Source organism: Phodopus roborovskii, unplaced genomic scaffold (assembly GCF_943737965.1).
Source record: "Phodopus roborovskii unplaced genomic scaffold, PHOROB, whole genome shotgun sequence".
Taxonomy (NCBI): Eukaryota; Metazoa; Chordata; class Mammalia; order Rodentia; family Cricetidae; genus Phodopus; species Phodopus roborovskii.
Genome location: NW_026126517.1, coordinates 48,197,182 through 48,215,448, shown reverse-complemented (window position 1 = coordinate 48,215,448; position 18,267 = coordinate 48,197,182). Strand labels below are relative to the sequence as shown.

Below are 18,267 nucleotides of genomic sequence, written 5' to 3'. Positions count from 1 at the left end.
TTTTTAAGTGAAACTAGGGGCAGAAGAAAGAGCTCAGCAAAGACATTGGCCACTCTTCTGGAGGACCTAGATTCAACTGCTAACACCCATATGGAAGCTCACAATCATCAGTAAAAAACCAGTTTCAGGGGAGCAGATACCATCTTCTGACCTCTGCAAGAACCAGGCATGAACATGGTGCATAGGCATACATGAAGGTACAACACCATACACATAGTAAATAATTAATTTTCTGAATGTGAAAATAGCTCACTCTATCTCCCCTGAAATTCTAACATACTGTGTATTCCACTTACAGGCTGCACTGGTAAAACAAGTGAAAAATCCCCAAATTGGTTCTTCCTGGCTGGTTGTGTTTTAATGCCATTACTTGACACTGAGGCTCCAACTTGTCTCTGCTTTCCTAAAATATTTACTATGAAGCACTTTATCAGTAGTGGAATACTTTATCAGTAGTGGAATACTCAGTGTATGCTTGGTTTAAACATATCACACCTAAATTTTACAACTTGAAGAACAGATGCTATAATTACCATCTCTTTAGCTAGTATTAGCTTAATAGTCTACCAAAGACAAAGCTGACAAGGGCCAGAAATAGGTTTGAAATAAAGCCCATATTCAGTGCACTGATTCACATCATTACAAATTCAGTCCTAACTTTCTGACAGCCCCAAGCTACATGGCTAACTCACCTACAACTCACCTCATACAAAGCTGAACTCAACCTCCTTCAGTAATATATATATTGATATAAAACATCCCAGTGCAATCCATTTACTAAAAACTGAAACCAGTTGATGAGATAGTTTTGCAAGTAAGAGCACTTGGCATGAATAAGCTGATGACCTAAGGTCAACCCCTGGAACCCACAAAAGGAAGAAAACCAACTTCTGAAAGTTGTCCTCTGATCTCTACATGTGTGCTGTTCTATGTGTGCATGCAAACACCCACAAAAATACACAAAATAAAGAACTTATTTACTTTCCCATATATCTTTTTTTTCCTTTCAGTTTTTTGAGACAAGGTTTGTGTAGCCTTGGCTGTCCTGGAATCAGCTCTGTAGACCAGGCTGGCCTAGAATTCACAAAAATCCTCCTTCCTCTGCCTCCCAAGTGCTTGGATTAAAGAAATACACTACCACCACCCTGCTCTAATTTTCCTATATATCCATGATGACTCTGGAATATTAAAATATTGGAAAGCTTTATTTTTGTTCTCATCAAACAATGCAAATGTACTTCATCTGGTGCCCATCTGTCACTACCACAATGAATTTACCATGAGTACTATGACATACATTTGATCTAATTATAGTAACACAACCCAGTAACATCTAGTCACAAGCAACCAACAGACACACTGGCACTGGGTTAATTAAAAAAATATAGTAAACTACAATGACAAAGCATTTTGTATATATTAGAATGCCTGTAATACCACTTCTTGGCCTTTAGTATAAGATGAAGTATAGAATACCTGTAATAAAAAACAAGTAATGAATGCTAGAAAGATACAAAAATTTGTATCTCTTACATAGTACTAGTGAGTATGTAAAACAGTGAAACTAATGAAAGTCTATGAGTTTCTCAAAGGGTTATCAGGAAATTAGAATTTAACCCAGCAAACCTAATCTTAATTACTCACAAAAGAGAAATGAGTGTTTGTAAAAACTTATACAAAAAAGAAAGTGTTCATATATTTATAATTTGACGTTATTTATAATAACGTCAAAATGTAAAACTAACCAAATGAATAACCTATGGTCTATCCATAAAGTAAACTAAAATACTATTCATTAGTTTCTATAAGGGATGCAATATTCTACACCATGGATGAACCTTGATAGGCAGTCATTAAGGACCACACAAAATACCATCCCATTTATTTACAAAACATCCAGAATGAACTAGTTTATATCAACACAAAGTACATTTACAGTTGCTTGGGAATGGGCAGAATTGAAAGGAAATGGGAATGAGTACTAATAAATGGGATTACTTTTTAAATACTGAAAATGTGCACATATTAACTATGACTGATAGATACACAATTGAACATACTAAAATGTATTAAAATTACATGTTAAACAAGTTAAGAATATGGCATGTGTAATGGTTAATCTTAATTATTAATCTAAGGGGTTTAAGAAACAAACCTCCACCACTTCTGTGAGGAAGTGGGAAGACCCACTCTATGTGTAGGTATACCAACCATCCCACAGATTGGTCTTGGACAGAATAAAAAGAAGAAAGAGAGCCAAGTGGCAGTATTCATCAAACTATGCCTGACTGCAGGTAAAATGTGACCAGTCACCCCAATATCTTGCCACCCAACTTCTCCACAACAGATTGAGCCAAAATAAACCCTTCCTTCCTTAAGGTGCTTGTCGGGTATTTATATCATAGGAACAGGGAAAGCAACTAACACAATATGTGAATTCTAGCTGTAAAAAATTATCACATAAGAAAAAAATTACAATCACTGTTCAATAGAAGATTTTATAAAAATCACTCATTTACCTGAGATTATCTGAATGTTTCTTAAATATACAAAACCTTTTACTTGGACGGTTACTATGAAAGCTGAAAAGAAAAAAAAAAAAAATGATTACAATTCTTTTACTGAACAGAAAGTCACACTGATTTTTATACACTTAAAGTCTATACTTAAGTTTCTAACAAAATAGCACGGATGAGAATACTGCTCTCTTTTCTGTTTAATTCATCATCCCCTACCTTCCTCTCAAGATGGGACTTCTACACACTGATCTCAAACTTATGGGCCAAGACTTATGGGTCTCCTACTTTACTCTGGAAAGGAAGGTACGCAAGGTTGTAACTGCCACATGGATCCTGGGAACAGAACCCTAATCCTCTGAAAGAGCAATGGGTCCTCTTAACTGCTGAGACATCTTTGCATTCCTGTGGGTAATACCTTTGTGTTTTCTCTATTGACATCTATATGTGTTACATAAAAAGGGGAATAAATAGAGAATTAAACTAAAATTTTATGTTAACCATTGAAAACAATTATTAATTTCTGCTAATGATATAATTTCACTATGATATGAACCATTACCAGCAACAATGTACCACTTTTAAGTCAGCATGCTTACATAGATGGAAGGGGATCCAAATTAATTTCAAAAAATATAAATGATACAGAAGTAATAATTACTTTAAGTAAAAGCTACTGATTACATTTTTAATGTCAAATATTTCAATAGAGGTCTTTAAGATTACCAGCAGCAGTTCTAAAAACAAAATGAAAATAAGGACTCCTAATTTAAAACAATGCCTCCGCTCAACACAGAACAGAAAAGGTTACCAACTATACTTTTAGCCATGTGATCATAGTTCTTACATGCCCTTTAACTCTTTTGTACTAAAAGCCACAGTTGGTTTACCAGTTATTTCTAAAAGTAAAATCACATCACAGTATCAGCATCACCTGAGAACTTTTAGAAATGTAAAATCCTACGTTACCTACAAATCTGCTGAATTCATCTCTGGCAGTGGGGCTTTAATTTTGTAGTGATTATAAAGTATGCTTAGGTAAATGGTTCTATATCACACAGGCTTTGTATGCAGAAAAATAACTATTCTGGCTCACTACAGACTTAAGAAGTATTCTTCAAAAATTTCAGATCTCAGAAGAGGTCAAATGGTTATTTCTTCAATTTAAGTAGAAGTATTAGTAAAGAATTTATACATGTATAAATATGAGGGTAGTTTTTTAAAATCAACAAGAAGTTGAGAAGACTCAAAAATATTTGCAAAAATTTGCATGACTGTTCCATTGAACAGTCTAACATTTTGTCTGATTCATAAGACACATAAATCATATATTACCTTAAAAATAAAATTCAAAAATTACCTTTCTTTAGACAAGAATACCATTTTTACTTTATTGTCTATTAGAAAAATGCATTAAAATTACACTTTAAGGTTTTTCTGATGGCTTTCAAATATGTCTACAATTTATAACATTAAAATATTGATAATAATTTCTAATTAATCTGACCCCTAGCTATAATAACACAATTTATATTGCCTCTGTTTGTATTATCTAGATTTAAAACACAAGTTCCACAATTTTGTATATTAACAAAAAAGGGTGGGTAGAGAGCCAGATGTGGTAACACACATCTGTAATTCTAGTACTTGGGAGGCTAGAACAAGAGAATTTAAGTTCAAGGCCCACCTGGGCTACATAGTGAAACACCTGTGTTGAATTTTTAATAAAAGAAGGAAAAGGTGCTGAGAAAGATATCAAGCACAGAAATAATTTTCCTAATGGCCTTAAACAAACAAAAACCTTGGAATGACCACAACAAAGCAACTGAAAGACCTCTCCAACGAAAACTTTGAAATACAGTAGAAACTGAGGAAGAAAGCTGAAGCCAGAAAGACTTTCCATGTTAATGAACTGGAAAAATTAATATTGTGAAATGGCCATTTCACCAAAAGCAACAACAAAAATTACAATACCATTCTTCAGAGAAACTGACTACAAACAAACAAGCAAACAAACAAAAATAACAAAACAAAAACAAAAATCCTTAAGATACATTTGGAAGCACAAATAACCTCAGATAACCAAATAATCCAGAACAAAACCAGAAAGGCTGATGTATCACTGCACCCTCACCATGTTCCTGTGTACAACCTTAGTAAACTCATTGGTGCACCCATGCATGTGTGTGATACACACACACACACTAATTAAAATTTTATAGTATGAAGCCAGGCTGGTAGAAATGTCACGGACATTTCAGAACTGAACATGATTTAAAGAGGGGAAAGGAGAAAAGGTTCAATGTTATGTTGGCCTTTATGACAAGTGAACATGAGTACAGAGTAAATGAGAAAACAAAACAGGATTGAAATAATGACCCAGTTGGTACAGTGACAATAGAGCTTAACTGGTATTGAACATCATAGACTAATAGGAATTCAAAGGAATGAAGCACAGGTAGAGATTTGGATGGTCCTATTAAAAAAAAAAAAAAGACTTAAACACTGATAAAATACTAATTACCAAGGGCAGAAAACTGGCAAATTACTGAAGCCACACCATAAAGGTAGGATGACCTTTGAAAGCAGAATTTGGCAATAATCAAAAAGCAACAGGAAAGCCAGACTATGACCTAAAAAAAAAAAAAAAAAAAAAAAACTCACTTATACATGAATTCTATCCAAATAACCTCAGAACAGCATCATTCTGAATAAGTAATATATCGGGTTTATTTATATAAGGACAACTATGATGATTCTTTAAAAATAAAAAACCACGTTGTTTGTTTCTCTTTAGTGGACCCAGGTTCAGTTCCCAGCACCCATAAAGGCAGGTCATAGCTGCCTATAACTCTAGCTCTAGACGCCCTTTCCTGGTTTCCACAGGCACCCATATACATGTGGCATATACTCACAAAGACAAACACACATGTATTTAAATAAAAACAATCTTAAAAGATAATATGGAAAAATAACATGTTCAATAATAGTAATATCCAGATGTGGACTGTGAGAATTAATCTATCATAGAGCAAATGACAGGTACTCAATGTAGAATAAATGCATTATTCGAAAGAATTCCAACAGTGGCATCATGACATTCACTGAATAGATGTAAGCACATAAAGCTTCAGAGACATATGGATGACTGCTAATGGATGGCTACAGAGAAAGATGGGAGGGGGGCAATAAAGCTCCTAGCATAACTGAAAATCTTGAAGTCTGCTTTGAAAAGAGTAACAGTCATGAAAATACATGGATTTGTCAGTTAATGATATTTAGAATAAATTTAAATTTATATTTGAAAAGAACCATTTTTTTAACTTTTTCAGGGAATAAAGTAAATCCAAAAGAATAATTACTTATTTAACAAATCTATCTTAATTTCATTGGTTTAATTAACCATTTCATACAGTAATTTCTTGATTTGCTCTGTTAGAAAAGACTACTAGGCTTCTAATATAGACGATATGTTTTCAAAACAAAAGCTTCTTCGATTAGAATTATAATAGGCAAAACACTGAACTCATCTTACCTCATCATGTGATTTACATAGGCTTTGCTACAGCTAGTGTTGTATCTGCAAAAACTACAGTGGACATATGTAGGAAAATGGTTTGCAAAATCTTTTATTTCAGAACAACACTCAATACACTCGTGAACACCTCGACGCAACCTTGTGGAGATATAAAAAAGATATTTTAAAACAAAAATCATCAGAGAGGGCTATCACTAAATATAATGTTGCTATACTTGAGTTTAAACTGGGAATGTGTGTCAGGAGTAGAGCATTACCTTAAGTTCCTCAAAGCTGTATTCACTTTACTTTTTTTATTACTATTAGCCAGTGTGCTTTGTTTCTTCTGTGTATTACAGACTTTTGACCTGTTTTTGGATTTATTTCCATTAGACTTGCTTTCATTAGGTTTACTGGGATCAGATACAGTTGTATTCAGTGTACTTGTATTCAATGCAGTGGGATTTTTAGAAGTTACATTTTCAGTCCTTGGAGGCGAGAGCTGGAGGGTGGAAGTGCCTGCATTAACGGGAGGTGTAGCTGAAGACTCTGACTGAAGAGGTCCAACTGAAGCTCGAATAGTAACCTACAAAAATGAAGAAAACAGTCACTTAAAATAAGCTAAATCTTAAGTATATTTTAAAAAGCACAGATAACTAACTAGGCTTAGTTATCTATTTACTTTAAATATTGAGCCAATTAAATGAATTCAATTCATATTATTATCAGTTGTATGTTAACTGTTATTAATAAATAAGATTAATACAAATTGTATGACTCTAAGAAGATCACATTTCACAGCCATTTTTATGCTCTGATATAACTAAAAGTAATTCTCAAATAAGAACCCAAAACTTAAGTAATAAAGACTGAAAAAAAAATAACAGGTCCTAGCAAGGACTGTTACCCTTTGAAATTATTAGTAATAAACAAATATAGATAGCAAGAGTGACTTATTCTTTCTGGATCACACTGCCTAGAATTTGTACAAGTGGTATATCAATTCATTATTCTGTAAAAAAAAAAAAAAAAAAGTTATATATTTTAAAATTCTTTAAAAGAACTAATAAGGCTTATTATTTACTGTTCAGAAACATATTGTTACATTTGTTGGTTCATAATGAAAATGCATTTTCATTAATCATTTGACAATATTCTCATCACATCCAAGGGACAGCCAATGATGAAGCCCTATTAACACAAGTGCTTGGGAAATGTGCAAAAACGTTGCACCAAGAATCAAAAGGCCTAAAGGTAAATCTGCCTTCTTAGCTACATAACCTTGAAATAGTAACTGAATCTTAAGCCTCTCCATATCTGTCACAAAGGGTAATACCAACTGTAGGTATCTCATTTACTGCTGTATGGATTAAGTAATAGAATATATGAAAAAGCACATTTAGACTTAGGTAATTCTAAGGTGGTAGAAAACCATTTAGTGTCATTAATATCATTACTATTAATATGGGAAGAAATGAGGGAGGATTGCACTGCTTACATTAGTATTATGCATGTATAGTCCCAGCATGAAATGAATGGACTTCAGGGAAGGAAGCTGGCTAGCTCCTCTTGCTCTAAGTCTTCAGAGCAAGGCTTTATATCAATTAGTCAATTCAAATAAAAGACATACCCACATTCAAAGGTAAGTACCCAAAGGCAAATATAAAGGTATTGGGGATTGTTTCACTTTGGATTATCCATGCCTCTGTTTTCCCTCCACTGGAGCAAATATTCAAGAGCTGACTGTATATAAAGAAGTCAGAGAAAACAGGTGTATATAAGGCAAAAAGGGAACAGTATAGTACAATCATCAATTTACAGTCAGACAAGGGCTTGCTCACAATGCTGTCCAGCAACAGAATTTCCTTCTTTGAGAGTAGACTCAGCAATAACAACTTCAACAAACATCTGAGAACCTGTAGCATTAGGTATTCTAAAAGATGCTGGAGATACAAAGATAAATGAAAGAATATGATTCCTGATATCAAATGTCTCAGTCCACAGCTATTAAAACCAATACATACACTACTAACTAGAAAAGCTCAAACAGCCATACAGTATTGAAATAACCCACTGATAAAAGGAGTTTATTCAATTGCAAATTTTATGAAGGAATACACCCACCAGTAAACTCAAAACAATGGTTAGATGTTTTTCTTTCTAAGCACAAAAGCAATAAAATCTAAAATTAGTCTTAATAAAAATCATGTCATTTCTAACATAGTTTGTTCCACAGATAAAACTAGGCAGGAGTAAGTTTTTAGTATACAAATAAAATAATACCATGCATTTGAACATACTTTTGTTCCAGGGGGCAGTCCTTCAAGCTGCTTGGGTTTTACAAATGTTCGGTGATGTTGAGTCTTGTGATCCATTTTCTCCTTGCATGTCAAAAACTGCAATCTGCATTTGGTACACCGATGTATTCCCTTTTTCTATTAGAAAAAAGGGAAAATAATTTCGATAGCCATAAATCCCATTTTGAAACTCTTTTTTTGTTGTTGTTGTTGTTTGTTTGTTTGTTTGTTTTGAAACAGGGTTTCTATTGCTTTGGAATAAACTCTTAATTTTAATGATACTTTACTACCATAAACAATTATCAAAGAATCATCTCATTTTTAAAACGTGTATTAATTAGTATTGGATCTCAAGAGTATCTGTTATATGGTAATCAAACATGAGGATTAAAGAAATGGCTTAGTGTTTAAGAGCACTAGCTGCGCTGCCAGAGGACCTGGGTTTGATTGACAGCACCCAGTGGTGGATAACAACTGTCTGAAACTCCAGTTCCAAGGGTCACAACACACTTTTATGGCCTCTGCATATGGTGCACAGACAAACATACAAAATAAAATAAACAAATCTTTAAAACAAAATTATGAAAGTTGTATAAAAGGTTCTAATGAGATTTCTGGGGCACACTTTAAATCCCAGCACTCAGAAGGCAGAAATAGGTGGACCACTGAATTTAAGTCCAGCCTGGTCTACAAAGCAAAGTTCAAGGAACAACCAGGGCTACATAGTGAGACTCTGTCTCAAAAACAAACAACAAATCAGCAAAGCAAGAATCTCAAAAATGGTGGTATGAAATATCTTTTAGTCACAAGCCAAGCATTTAAAGACCTGACACTGAAAAAATTAGTTATTCTATGTTTTTATATAGAAGGGGGTGGAGAGATGGCTCAGCAGTTAAGTGATTGTACTGCTCTTCCAGAGAATCCAAGTTCAATTCCTAACATGTGCACAGACCCTTACACTTACACAGAAAATTTTAATGTTATTTTTAACATTTTCCTATTTTCCATTGGTCTATATGGAGATAAAAATGATCTCTCTAGGACCAAATAAATTTAACTGGACATATCTAAGAAATGAAATCAGTGTTATTCAATAAACTTCCTATAGTAAGAAAACATTCTGTGGCTGTGCTCTCAGTACCATTAGTACTGAGTACAAAGTACTGAGTACTGAGTACAAAGAAGTGAAAAGAACTGGAGAAAATGTTATTACCCTGATCTGCTTATTGTTCACTGTATAACTATACCAAATTAGCACAGTATATCCCACAAAATGAACAACTGTTACACATCAAAACAGTATTTTAAAAGAGGAGCTGGGGAGATGGCTTCACAGTTCAGTTTCTCCTCCAGAGGACCAGGGTTTAATTTCCAGATTGATATGGTGCTCACAACCATCTGTAATTCCAGTTCCAGGGGACCCAATAGAAGCCTTTCTCTGACCTCTGCAGCACTAGTCACACACATGGTACACAGATTTAGATACAGGCAAAATATTAACACATATTAATTCTTTAAACATGTATTTTAAAAGAACTGACAAGTTACAATACTCAAAGCAGTAATAGTAGGACATTAGAGTTCTAGCTTCATTTTTAGATTATTTTATAAGCACGATTCACTCATTTTTCTCATAGATGCAGACAACACAAATTCATTTATTGTATACTCAAAGAGGATGATTTAAAACAGAAAATATGGTCAAGAATCAGAAACTAAATAGGCTGGAAAGACAGTTCACATGAGTTCATCTCCCAGAACTGTTTTTCTCTATAATCACTCACATCTCCTGATGTGCAGAATTTTAAAAAGCACAAATACACTGAACTTTGCAGTAAGCTGGCAAAACCCGACCACACCATCAGATCCAATGTAGACATGGATTCCAACAAAAGTACTATTGCTAAAGACAGGTTTCAGTGTTGCTGCAAGATTGTTAGCTCAAAGTATGGCTTAATTGCCCCAGGAAAAGAACCGATAAGCATCACATCAGAAATGCAAGGAAAGATTCAACAACTAATAATGAGTTCCAGAAATTACATAACTAAAGCTAACATAAGTCATAGCTTGTTTCCTTTGTCATGTGAAAAAGAAATATTACTCTAGGTCAATAATGACATGTCTTATCATAATACTAGGGGTCAGACAGTGGGGAGAAAACACAAAACAAGAGTAAAAGAAAATTAAGAATTCTCTGTCTTGATTCTTTCTCAATTCTAACTCATTTTTCCTCCTCTGCTTGAGAGGGCACTTCAAAATCATCCCATATCTACCAAGACCCTAAAGTAGCCAATCTTTCCCATATTCCATTTGCTTCTGTTTTGTCTCAATCCTAGGCTTCCTATTTCTTGTCATCTTTGAGACATCACTATTTATAGAGAAAGAATCACTAGAAAATTAGCAAGAACTAGAAGTTTTACAAGTAATTCTGTACACACTTTAAATCACCTGTATATGTGCAACAACTTCACTCCCTCTGACAATCAAACTTAATGTTCTGAGTGATAATCAGGTAACATGAAAAAGTAAGGATTATTAAACTCACCTGATGCTTCATATAATGATGCATAAAGGGTGTGGCAATTTTAATAACTTTGAGGCAGAATGGACATAGCAAATTCTTAGTGTTTTCATGTGCTGTTTTAAAATGAGATTCTACATCAGAAAATAATGATGATCTGTAATTGCAAACCTATAAATAAAAAATGTGATGTTAAAATGAAAAGTTTGTAACTGATTTGCAACTACAGAGTAACAATGATTCATTTATTAGATTATATATTACCAATCCAGTTCTGACTCCTATTCATGCAAGAAACTCACTAATGAAGGCATCAAGGAGCAGAGTTCAGAGTTCAAGACTGCTCCCCAAAATAGGTACCTGTGTTCTTATCATTCTCTATCAACCCATCTTGTCTTGAATATTGAAGCTTTGGAAACTTCTAAAGGTTTTGGAATCCTCTAAAATACGTTTCTTTACATAAAACAGTATTAGTAAATTAAGTAGGAAGCACTGTAACTTTAGTTACCATTTTTACCTAAATGGTTATATATATATAAATATATATATATATATAACCACACATGAAAATAACATGAAATTTAAAAACCAGAGTCCATAAGTTTTATTAGAACACAACACATCCATTTATTCTCTTTCACTCGTTGTTGAGTTGCCACAATGGGAGAGTTGACTGGCTGTGATAAAGACTATATTCCCTCTAAAACTAAACATTTATCAATGTTTGGACCATTAACTAAAAGAAAAAAATTCTAACAATTTATTTAACACCTACAAACCTTAACACCAAAACAACAAAATAGTTAATAAAACCATAAAACATGGATGTACCTGGCAGATGTATGGCATTTCACCAGGTTTATGATTATCCTTCATATGTTGTAAAAGAATCTGTTCAGTTTCAAACGATAGCTCACAGATTTTACAAATGGCTATAAATAGGAAGAAAGTAATAACAACACTTTAATACATAAATAAAAAAAAGGTTTTTTTTGGATAACAATATCAGTAAGTTTATCAGCAAAAAGAAGCCGCAGGTAGAATAGTGAGCAGTCATACATACACAAACGTAACTCTGCAATTCTAATTCTTCTTTTAGCACTATCACAAACACATGTTCATCATCCAACTGTCTCAGTACCAAATAACCTGGCTGAATTCATGAGGCTATACCACGACACACATCTGGGATTTGAACTGAAGCTGCTGGAATAAGTTAACTTTTTCAATTGTGACCCCAAAATTCAAATTTCTTGTTCTTATTTCTAGCAGTTTCTACAAGAATTGCTCAGCATCAACAATAAAAACCGGGAACATTCAGCACTGAAACGTGGCTGTAACTCACTGGAAAAGTCATGAAGCGTGTGTGTGCTCTCAATGTGGCACTGCAGCTGGAAGGGGGTGGGGAACTGGCGGTAGCAATGCTGGCAAGTGGTGTGCTTCTCCCAGCTCTCACTGCCCTGCTTCTCAAGCTCCAAATGGTGCTTCATGTGGTTCATAAACCTGCACAAGATTATCAAAGGTGCAAAGACTCGCATTAAAACCCAAAGAAAACCTCCAACCCACTCAAGGAAAATAGTGAATACTACTCTACATTTTGAGTCTTCAATGTCTCTAGAAAAGTGCATGTTTTAAATGACTGAAGTGGCTAAGGAGACACCGTTTATTTATTTTTTAAAGACAGGGTTTCTCTGACTGAAGTGGCTATGGAGACACCTTTTATTTATTTATTTTTTAAAGACAGGGTTTCTCTGTGGCTTTGGAGACTGTCCTGGAACTAGATCTGTAGATCAGGCTGGTCTCAAACTCGGATTCGCCTGTCTCTGCCTCCCGAGTACTGAGATTAAAGGCATGTGCCACGAACACCCTTGCCCAACAACTTTTTTTTCATCTTTTTTTTCAAATGTCACTAGTTTCAGTTGACTGCTTTAGATAAAATAACAGTTTCTTTACCATGTGAAGTACTATTTACATTGTAAAATTTAATACTAGAAGGGAATCCTATCAGCAAGAGCAGCTAAAGTCATGGAGAAAATTCTTTAAGACCTTCAAGGTATACAATGGGAACAGGGAGAAAAAGGCAAACTTCTTACAATAACCAATTTTTAAGTTACATCTAATAGGAAAGAAAACAGTAATGAAAAGCCTGTGCTGATGAGTCAGAACAGAAATCTTGATATGTTTCTTATCATTATATAAATTATAAACAATACCACAAGCATGGTGGCACAGACCTATCCTACCACTTGCAAGCCAAAAGAAGGCAGATTTCTTGTGAGTTTGGGACCTTCCAGGGCTACATAGCAAGATTTTTATCTTAAAAACAAAATACCAAAAATCCATTTCACCTTCCCAGGTTTTACTGGGGGGGGGGGGGAGGGGGGAATTGGGGTGGGGCTGGAGAGATGGCTCAGAGGTTAAGAGCACTGGCTGCTCTTCCAGAGGTCCTGAGTTCAATTCCCAGCAACCACATGGTGGCTCACAACCATCTATAATGACTTCTGGTGCCCTTTTCTGGTGTGCAATATACATGCAAGCAGAACACTGTATATATATAATAAATAAATCTTTAAAAAAAATTGGGGCAAAATATTATATATTTAATTCCTTTGGTCAAGAGGTATGTACCATTAAGGTTACATTTCTCAAGTAATAATTTTCTATGTTCAGTTTCTGTATGTTACTAAAGGTAATTATTTAGATTTTCTAAATGTTCTAATAATATAAACATAGGAAACTAACGTCCTACAATAATTCCTAGAAAAAGTTACTTTTATATTAAATGGGCTAATTTTAAAAGATAAAAACACTTCTGCTAAAATAAATTGCAGTATGTATCACATTTAACAGGGAATGAGAACAGTGAGTCACACCCTATCTCCAATGGAATCTTGTAATGGAAAGATTATGGAACTAAGTGGTGGAGGTTCTTGTGGTGGAGGTTCACTTGAATACTGCTTCAGTATTACATCCAAAGAACAAGTTCCCTGTTGAACTACTGGGACTACTAGCTCTTAAAGTTATTGTGGAATGTACAAAGTATTACCACAAAGAAATTTGTGAGCATCATTGTTGCAGAAAGTCACAGAAAAGTGAATGAACTCTAAAACTTTTGGTGTATAAAATGTTTTGTTTTGGTTTTTTGAGATGGGGTTTCTCTATGTAGCCCTAGCTGTCCTGGAACTTGTTCTGTAGACCACGATGGCTTACAACTCATAGAGATCCACCTGCCTCTGCCTCCCAAGTGCTGGGATTAAAGGCATGTGCCACTAGCACTTGGCTAGCTGAATAAAATGTTAATTCCACAAGATTTTTAGTAAACACAAAAGTGTATGCATATTTGTATACAATGTCTTCTATTTTGAGAGTCGAGTTTTGTGTATGTTTTTATTATATTCTCATCTCTCTCCAAATTTGTCCCCCATCCATTCCTGAAGTATAACTTATCTAAAATATGTACACTCATGTCTGTAACTTTTTTTGAACTGTACTTTAAAAGAAAAATCATTTTTATCAACAGCTTAATTTTTAAAAATCAGATTGTATAAAAGAAGGATAAAGGAAAACAATAAAACAAGTGTAGTAAGTAATGGTAGAAGCAAGGTGGCAAATCTCCAATGTAAAACTATAAAATTTCTGATGACAAATTTTACCTAATAAAACACAAATTTTAGACTATATAATAAATGAGACATCATTAAGTGTATCTTGTTACTTTCTTTTTATTTTTTTATTCCTTTTGGTTTTTCAAGACAGGGTTTCTCTGTATGGTTTTGGCCGTCCTGGAACTCACTATGTAGACCCTCAAACTACAAAGATTTGCCTGCCTCTGCTTCCCAAAATGCTGAGATTAAAGGTGTGCTCTATTATTGCGTGGTGACTTCTTGTAAGTTTTTTATTGTTTTATTTTATCAAGACAGGGTTTCTCTATGTAGTCCTGGCTGTCCTGGCACTCACTCTGTAGATCAGGCTGGCCTCAAAATCAAGAGATCCACCTGCCTCTGCCTCCTCAGTGCTAGATTAAAGGTGTGTACCACCACACATGACAGAAGTGATATTTTTTAAATTTATTTTTATTTTATGTGCATCAGTGTTTTGCTGAGTATCAGGTTCCATGGAACTGGAATTGAACCCAGGACCTCTGGAAGAGCAGTCAGTCCTCTTAACCACTGAGCCATTTCTCCAACCCCCATAGGTGGTATTTTTATAACATATGCCACTCAGAGATTACAAGTATAAATTACTAAAATTTAAAATATTTGTATATAAAATTTTTTAATTCCATTAAGAATGAAATATCTAATTTTTATTTAAATTTTAAAATTAAACCAGACAAGTCCCATAAGACATACATTATACAGATGATAAATATAAAGTGGAAAGTTTGAGTAAATAGTATTAGTAAAGAAGAAGTTAATCTGGGAACTTTGGGATAACTACTTTTATTTATACTATTCAGAGACATCAGAAAATTCCTAGAATACTTATAAGTTCATTTTTCTCCAAATTAAAATAATCTTTTAAGAGGAGGATCTGAAAATACAACAAAGGAGAAAACACTGAAATTGCTATCAAGAATGGCAAGATGATGAAGACACAATGGTTATAGCTTTAGTATTTCAACTTTCATTAAATAAAGATTACATACTTACATACCTAATGTTATTTTTGAGAACTTTCAAACAACTGAAGCATTTAAAGGTTGTGTGAGTCTTCTGTTCGTCCTGGACATCTCCTTCATGTTTTCCATAATAAAAGTCATTAACTAACATGATCAATTTTCCTTTCTCTGAATCAAGAGTCTTAGCTTCATTTGCTGTATTTGAAATTTCTATTTTAGTCAACCCCAAAAAGTTATTTATCATGTCTGGACAACAATACTAGAAAAGAAAAAAAAAAAAAAAAAAAAAAGAAAAAAAAAAGATGCCTTATTTATTACAGAATAATAGCAAAAACAATTATGTTTTCATCTAAGTCTAAACCACATAAAACTATGCTTGGTAAGATATCTGGAAGAAACAGTGAAAGTCTGTGGTGGATAGTCAAAAAAGTTTAGGAAAGTAAATATCTTTTTTAAAGTAGATTATTATTTGTTTAGCGTATATGTTATGTATGGGAGTGTGAGTGCCACAGTGCACTTGTGGAGGTCAGAGGACAACCTGCGGACGTCGGTTCTTTCCTTCCACCATGTGGGTTCCAGGGATCAAACTCAAGTCGTCAGGTTTGGCGGCAAGCACCTTTAACAGCTGAGCCATCTCGCCAGCCCATAAACATTATCTTAACAAAACAAAAATTTAAAAAGAGATGAAAAAAACCTTAAGACTAGGACTTGGCTATAGATTTTAAACTTTTTCCATGCAATTTGCCTGTTTATATATACATATTTTAATAGCCATTTGTTTCATAACCAAAAATCATTCATAACCTGTCAATAACGCAGGAGAAAGATTAGTGTTACATGCTTTTATGTATCAGGTTACATGGACACTTCCTGCCAGTGGTGCTGCATGCCTTTAATCCCAGCACTTAGGAGGCAGAGGGCAGCCTGGTCTATAAAGTGAGTTCCAGGACAGCCAAGAATACACAGAGAAATCCTGTCTCAAAAAAGGAAGGAAGGAAGGAAGGAAGGAAGGAAGGAAGGAAGGAAGGAAGGAAGGAAGGAAGGAAGGAAGAAAGGAAGAAAAGCCACAACTTCCTAAGCTGGGTAAAACTAGGCTTTTACACAGTTAAACTGCCATTCCCTAGATTCATAGTACTAGAAAATGTTTGGGACACAAAGACAAATGCATCTGGTACATCTCAGAATCCAGAATGCTTAAATATTTGAAGAAAATACTTCTCAGTAATAAAATCAAGTTGTCACATAAATTGGTTGTAATATGAAAATTTCCATATATGTACTTTTAAAATAAAGATGTAAGTAATTTATTTATTGTACATAATTTTTAGTAGTGAAGCTTTTCTTTAGAAAACGTAGAAAAATCTGCATCAGAAATCCAGAAGAGCTCATTAAAATGGTAGTTCCTGCCAGGTGGTGCCTTTAATCCCAGCACGGGCAGGCATATCACTGAGTTAAAGTCAGACTGGTGTATAGAGTGAGTTCCAAGACAGCCAGGGCTACACTCAAAAAAAAAAAAAAAAAAAAAAAAAAAAAACAAAATAACAACAAAGAAATCAAATAAATTAATTAAAAAAGTGGTAATTCCTGGGACTACCCTATAGGAAAAAGCATAGGTGTTTTGTTTGCTTATTTTTTAAAGCAAGAAACACAGGCAATTCTTTTATAATGCAAATGCTTCTTAAGTGTGCTATTAAATCAGCATCTGAAAATCTTAACACAATTATTCTATGCTGGGGTCACAACAATCACTTCCTCTCCTGCCACATGTGAGTCTTTAGATCATTCCATTCATGAAACATTCAGTATACCTCCAGGAGCCAGGTCTATGATAGAAGACAGATGACCAGAATTTTCTGCAAGGTTACATCATCCTACTTCATTTCACTGCCAACTTTCTTTTATACTCTGTGTATGTGTTCATGTACATGCAGGTGTGCACATATGGGTGCAAGCGCAGGTACAGATACATGTACATGTATATGCATATGTATATGTATGCCAGACAATAAGCTTGCTGTATATGTATATGTATGCCAGACAACAAGCTTGCTGCCATTCCTCAAGCAGCAGTCACCTAGCTTGGTAGTGGAACATAAACACCACTTGGGCCATTTTAAACATTTTAAATGTAGGTTCTTCAGTTTAGGTCCTCCTGTAAGGAACTGATTGCTTCAGCTATCATCACAGGCCACTTCTCAATAAATAAAAACATCAAAAACCATTTAAAATATATCTAAGAAGTAGGAAAAATACCCGGGGGGGGGGGGGAACGGGGGACGGACGGAGACGGATGGACACAGGACCTGACTCATAAGAGAGGGATGTAACTTATATTTATTAATTTAAAATAAGTATATTAATTGGGCACGGTGGCTTACACCTTTAATCCTAGCACTCAAGGAGCAGAGGCAGGTGAATTTCTGTGATTTTAAGGCCAGCCTGCTCTACTTAGTGAGTTCCAGGTCAGCCAAGGCCATATAGTGAGACCTTGTCTTTAAGAATCCTAATAAAATGAGCTCTTTCTCTTTGATAGAATGGAACCACAACCCCACCCCATCCCAACTTTTTCTTTTTAATGATGAAAGAGACATAAAAAAAAAAAAAGTTTGTTATTTATGTTTCTTTCTTTCTTTTCGTTTCTTTCTTTTTTGATATAGAGCTGGCAGGCAATTTGCTAAGTAGACCAATCTGACCTTGATCTCACAAAGATTTGCCTGCCTCTGCTTCTGAGTGTTGGTATTAAAAGTTCAGCCTTATTTCTCAATTCCCCCCCCTCCTGAGGTACATGTTAACAT

At 34.4% G+C, this 18,267-nt stretch overlaps 1 protein-coding gene across 3 annotated transcripts in view; it reads right to left on the bottom strand.

The window, feature by feature from the left end:
- Znf280d (zinc finger protein 280D) overlaps window positions 1–18,267 on the bottom strand; it is an 83,782-nt gene that overhangs the window by 28,764 nt on the left and 36,751 nt on the right. For all 3 annotated transcript variants that reach the window (XM_051197918.1, XM_051197915.1, XM_051197917.1), the window contains 8 exons: window positions 15,508–15,731; window positions 12,197–12,354; window positions 11,683–11,783; window positions 10,876–11,022; window positions 8,334–8,468; window positions 6,312–6,619; window positions 6,052–6,192; window positions 2,520–2,582 (listed from right to left, as the gene is read on the bottom strand). In XM_051197918.1, the coding sequence (XP_051053875.1) occupies window positions 2,520–2,582; window positions 6,052–6,192; window positions 6,312–6,619; window positions 8,334–8,468; window positions 10,876–11,022; window positions 11,683–11,783; window positions 12,197–12,354; window positions 15,508–15,731 (1,277 nt within the window). The remainder of the gene's footprint in view (window positions 1–2,519; window positions 2,583–6,051; window positions 6,193–6,311; window positions 6,620–8,333; window positions 8,469–10,875; window positions 11,023–11,682; window positions 11,784–12,196; window positions 12,355–15,507; window positions 15,732–18,267) is intronic.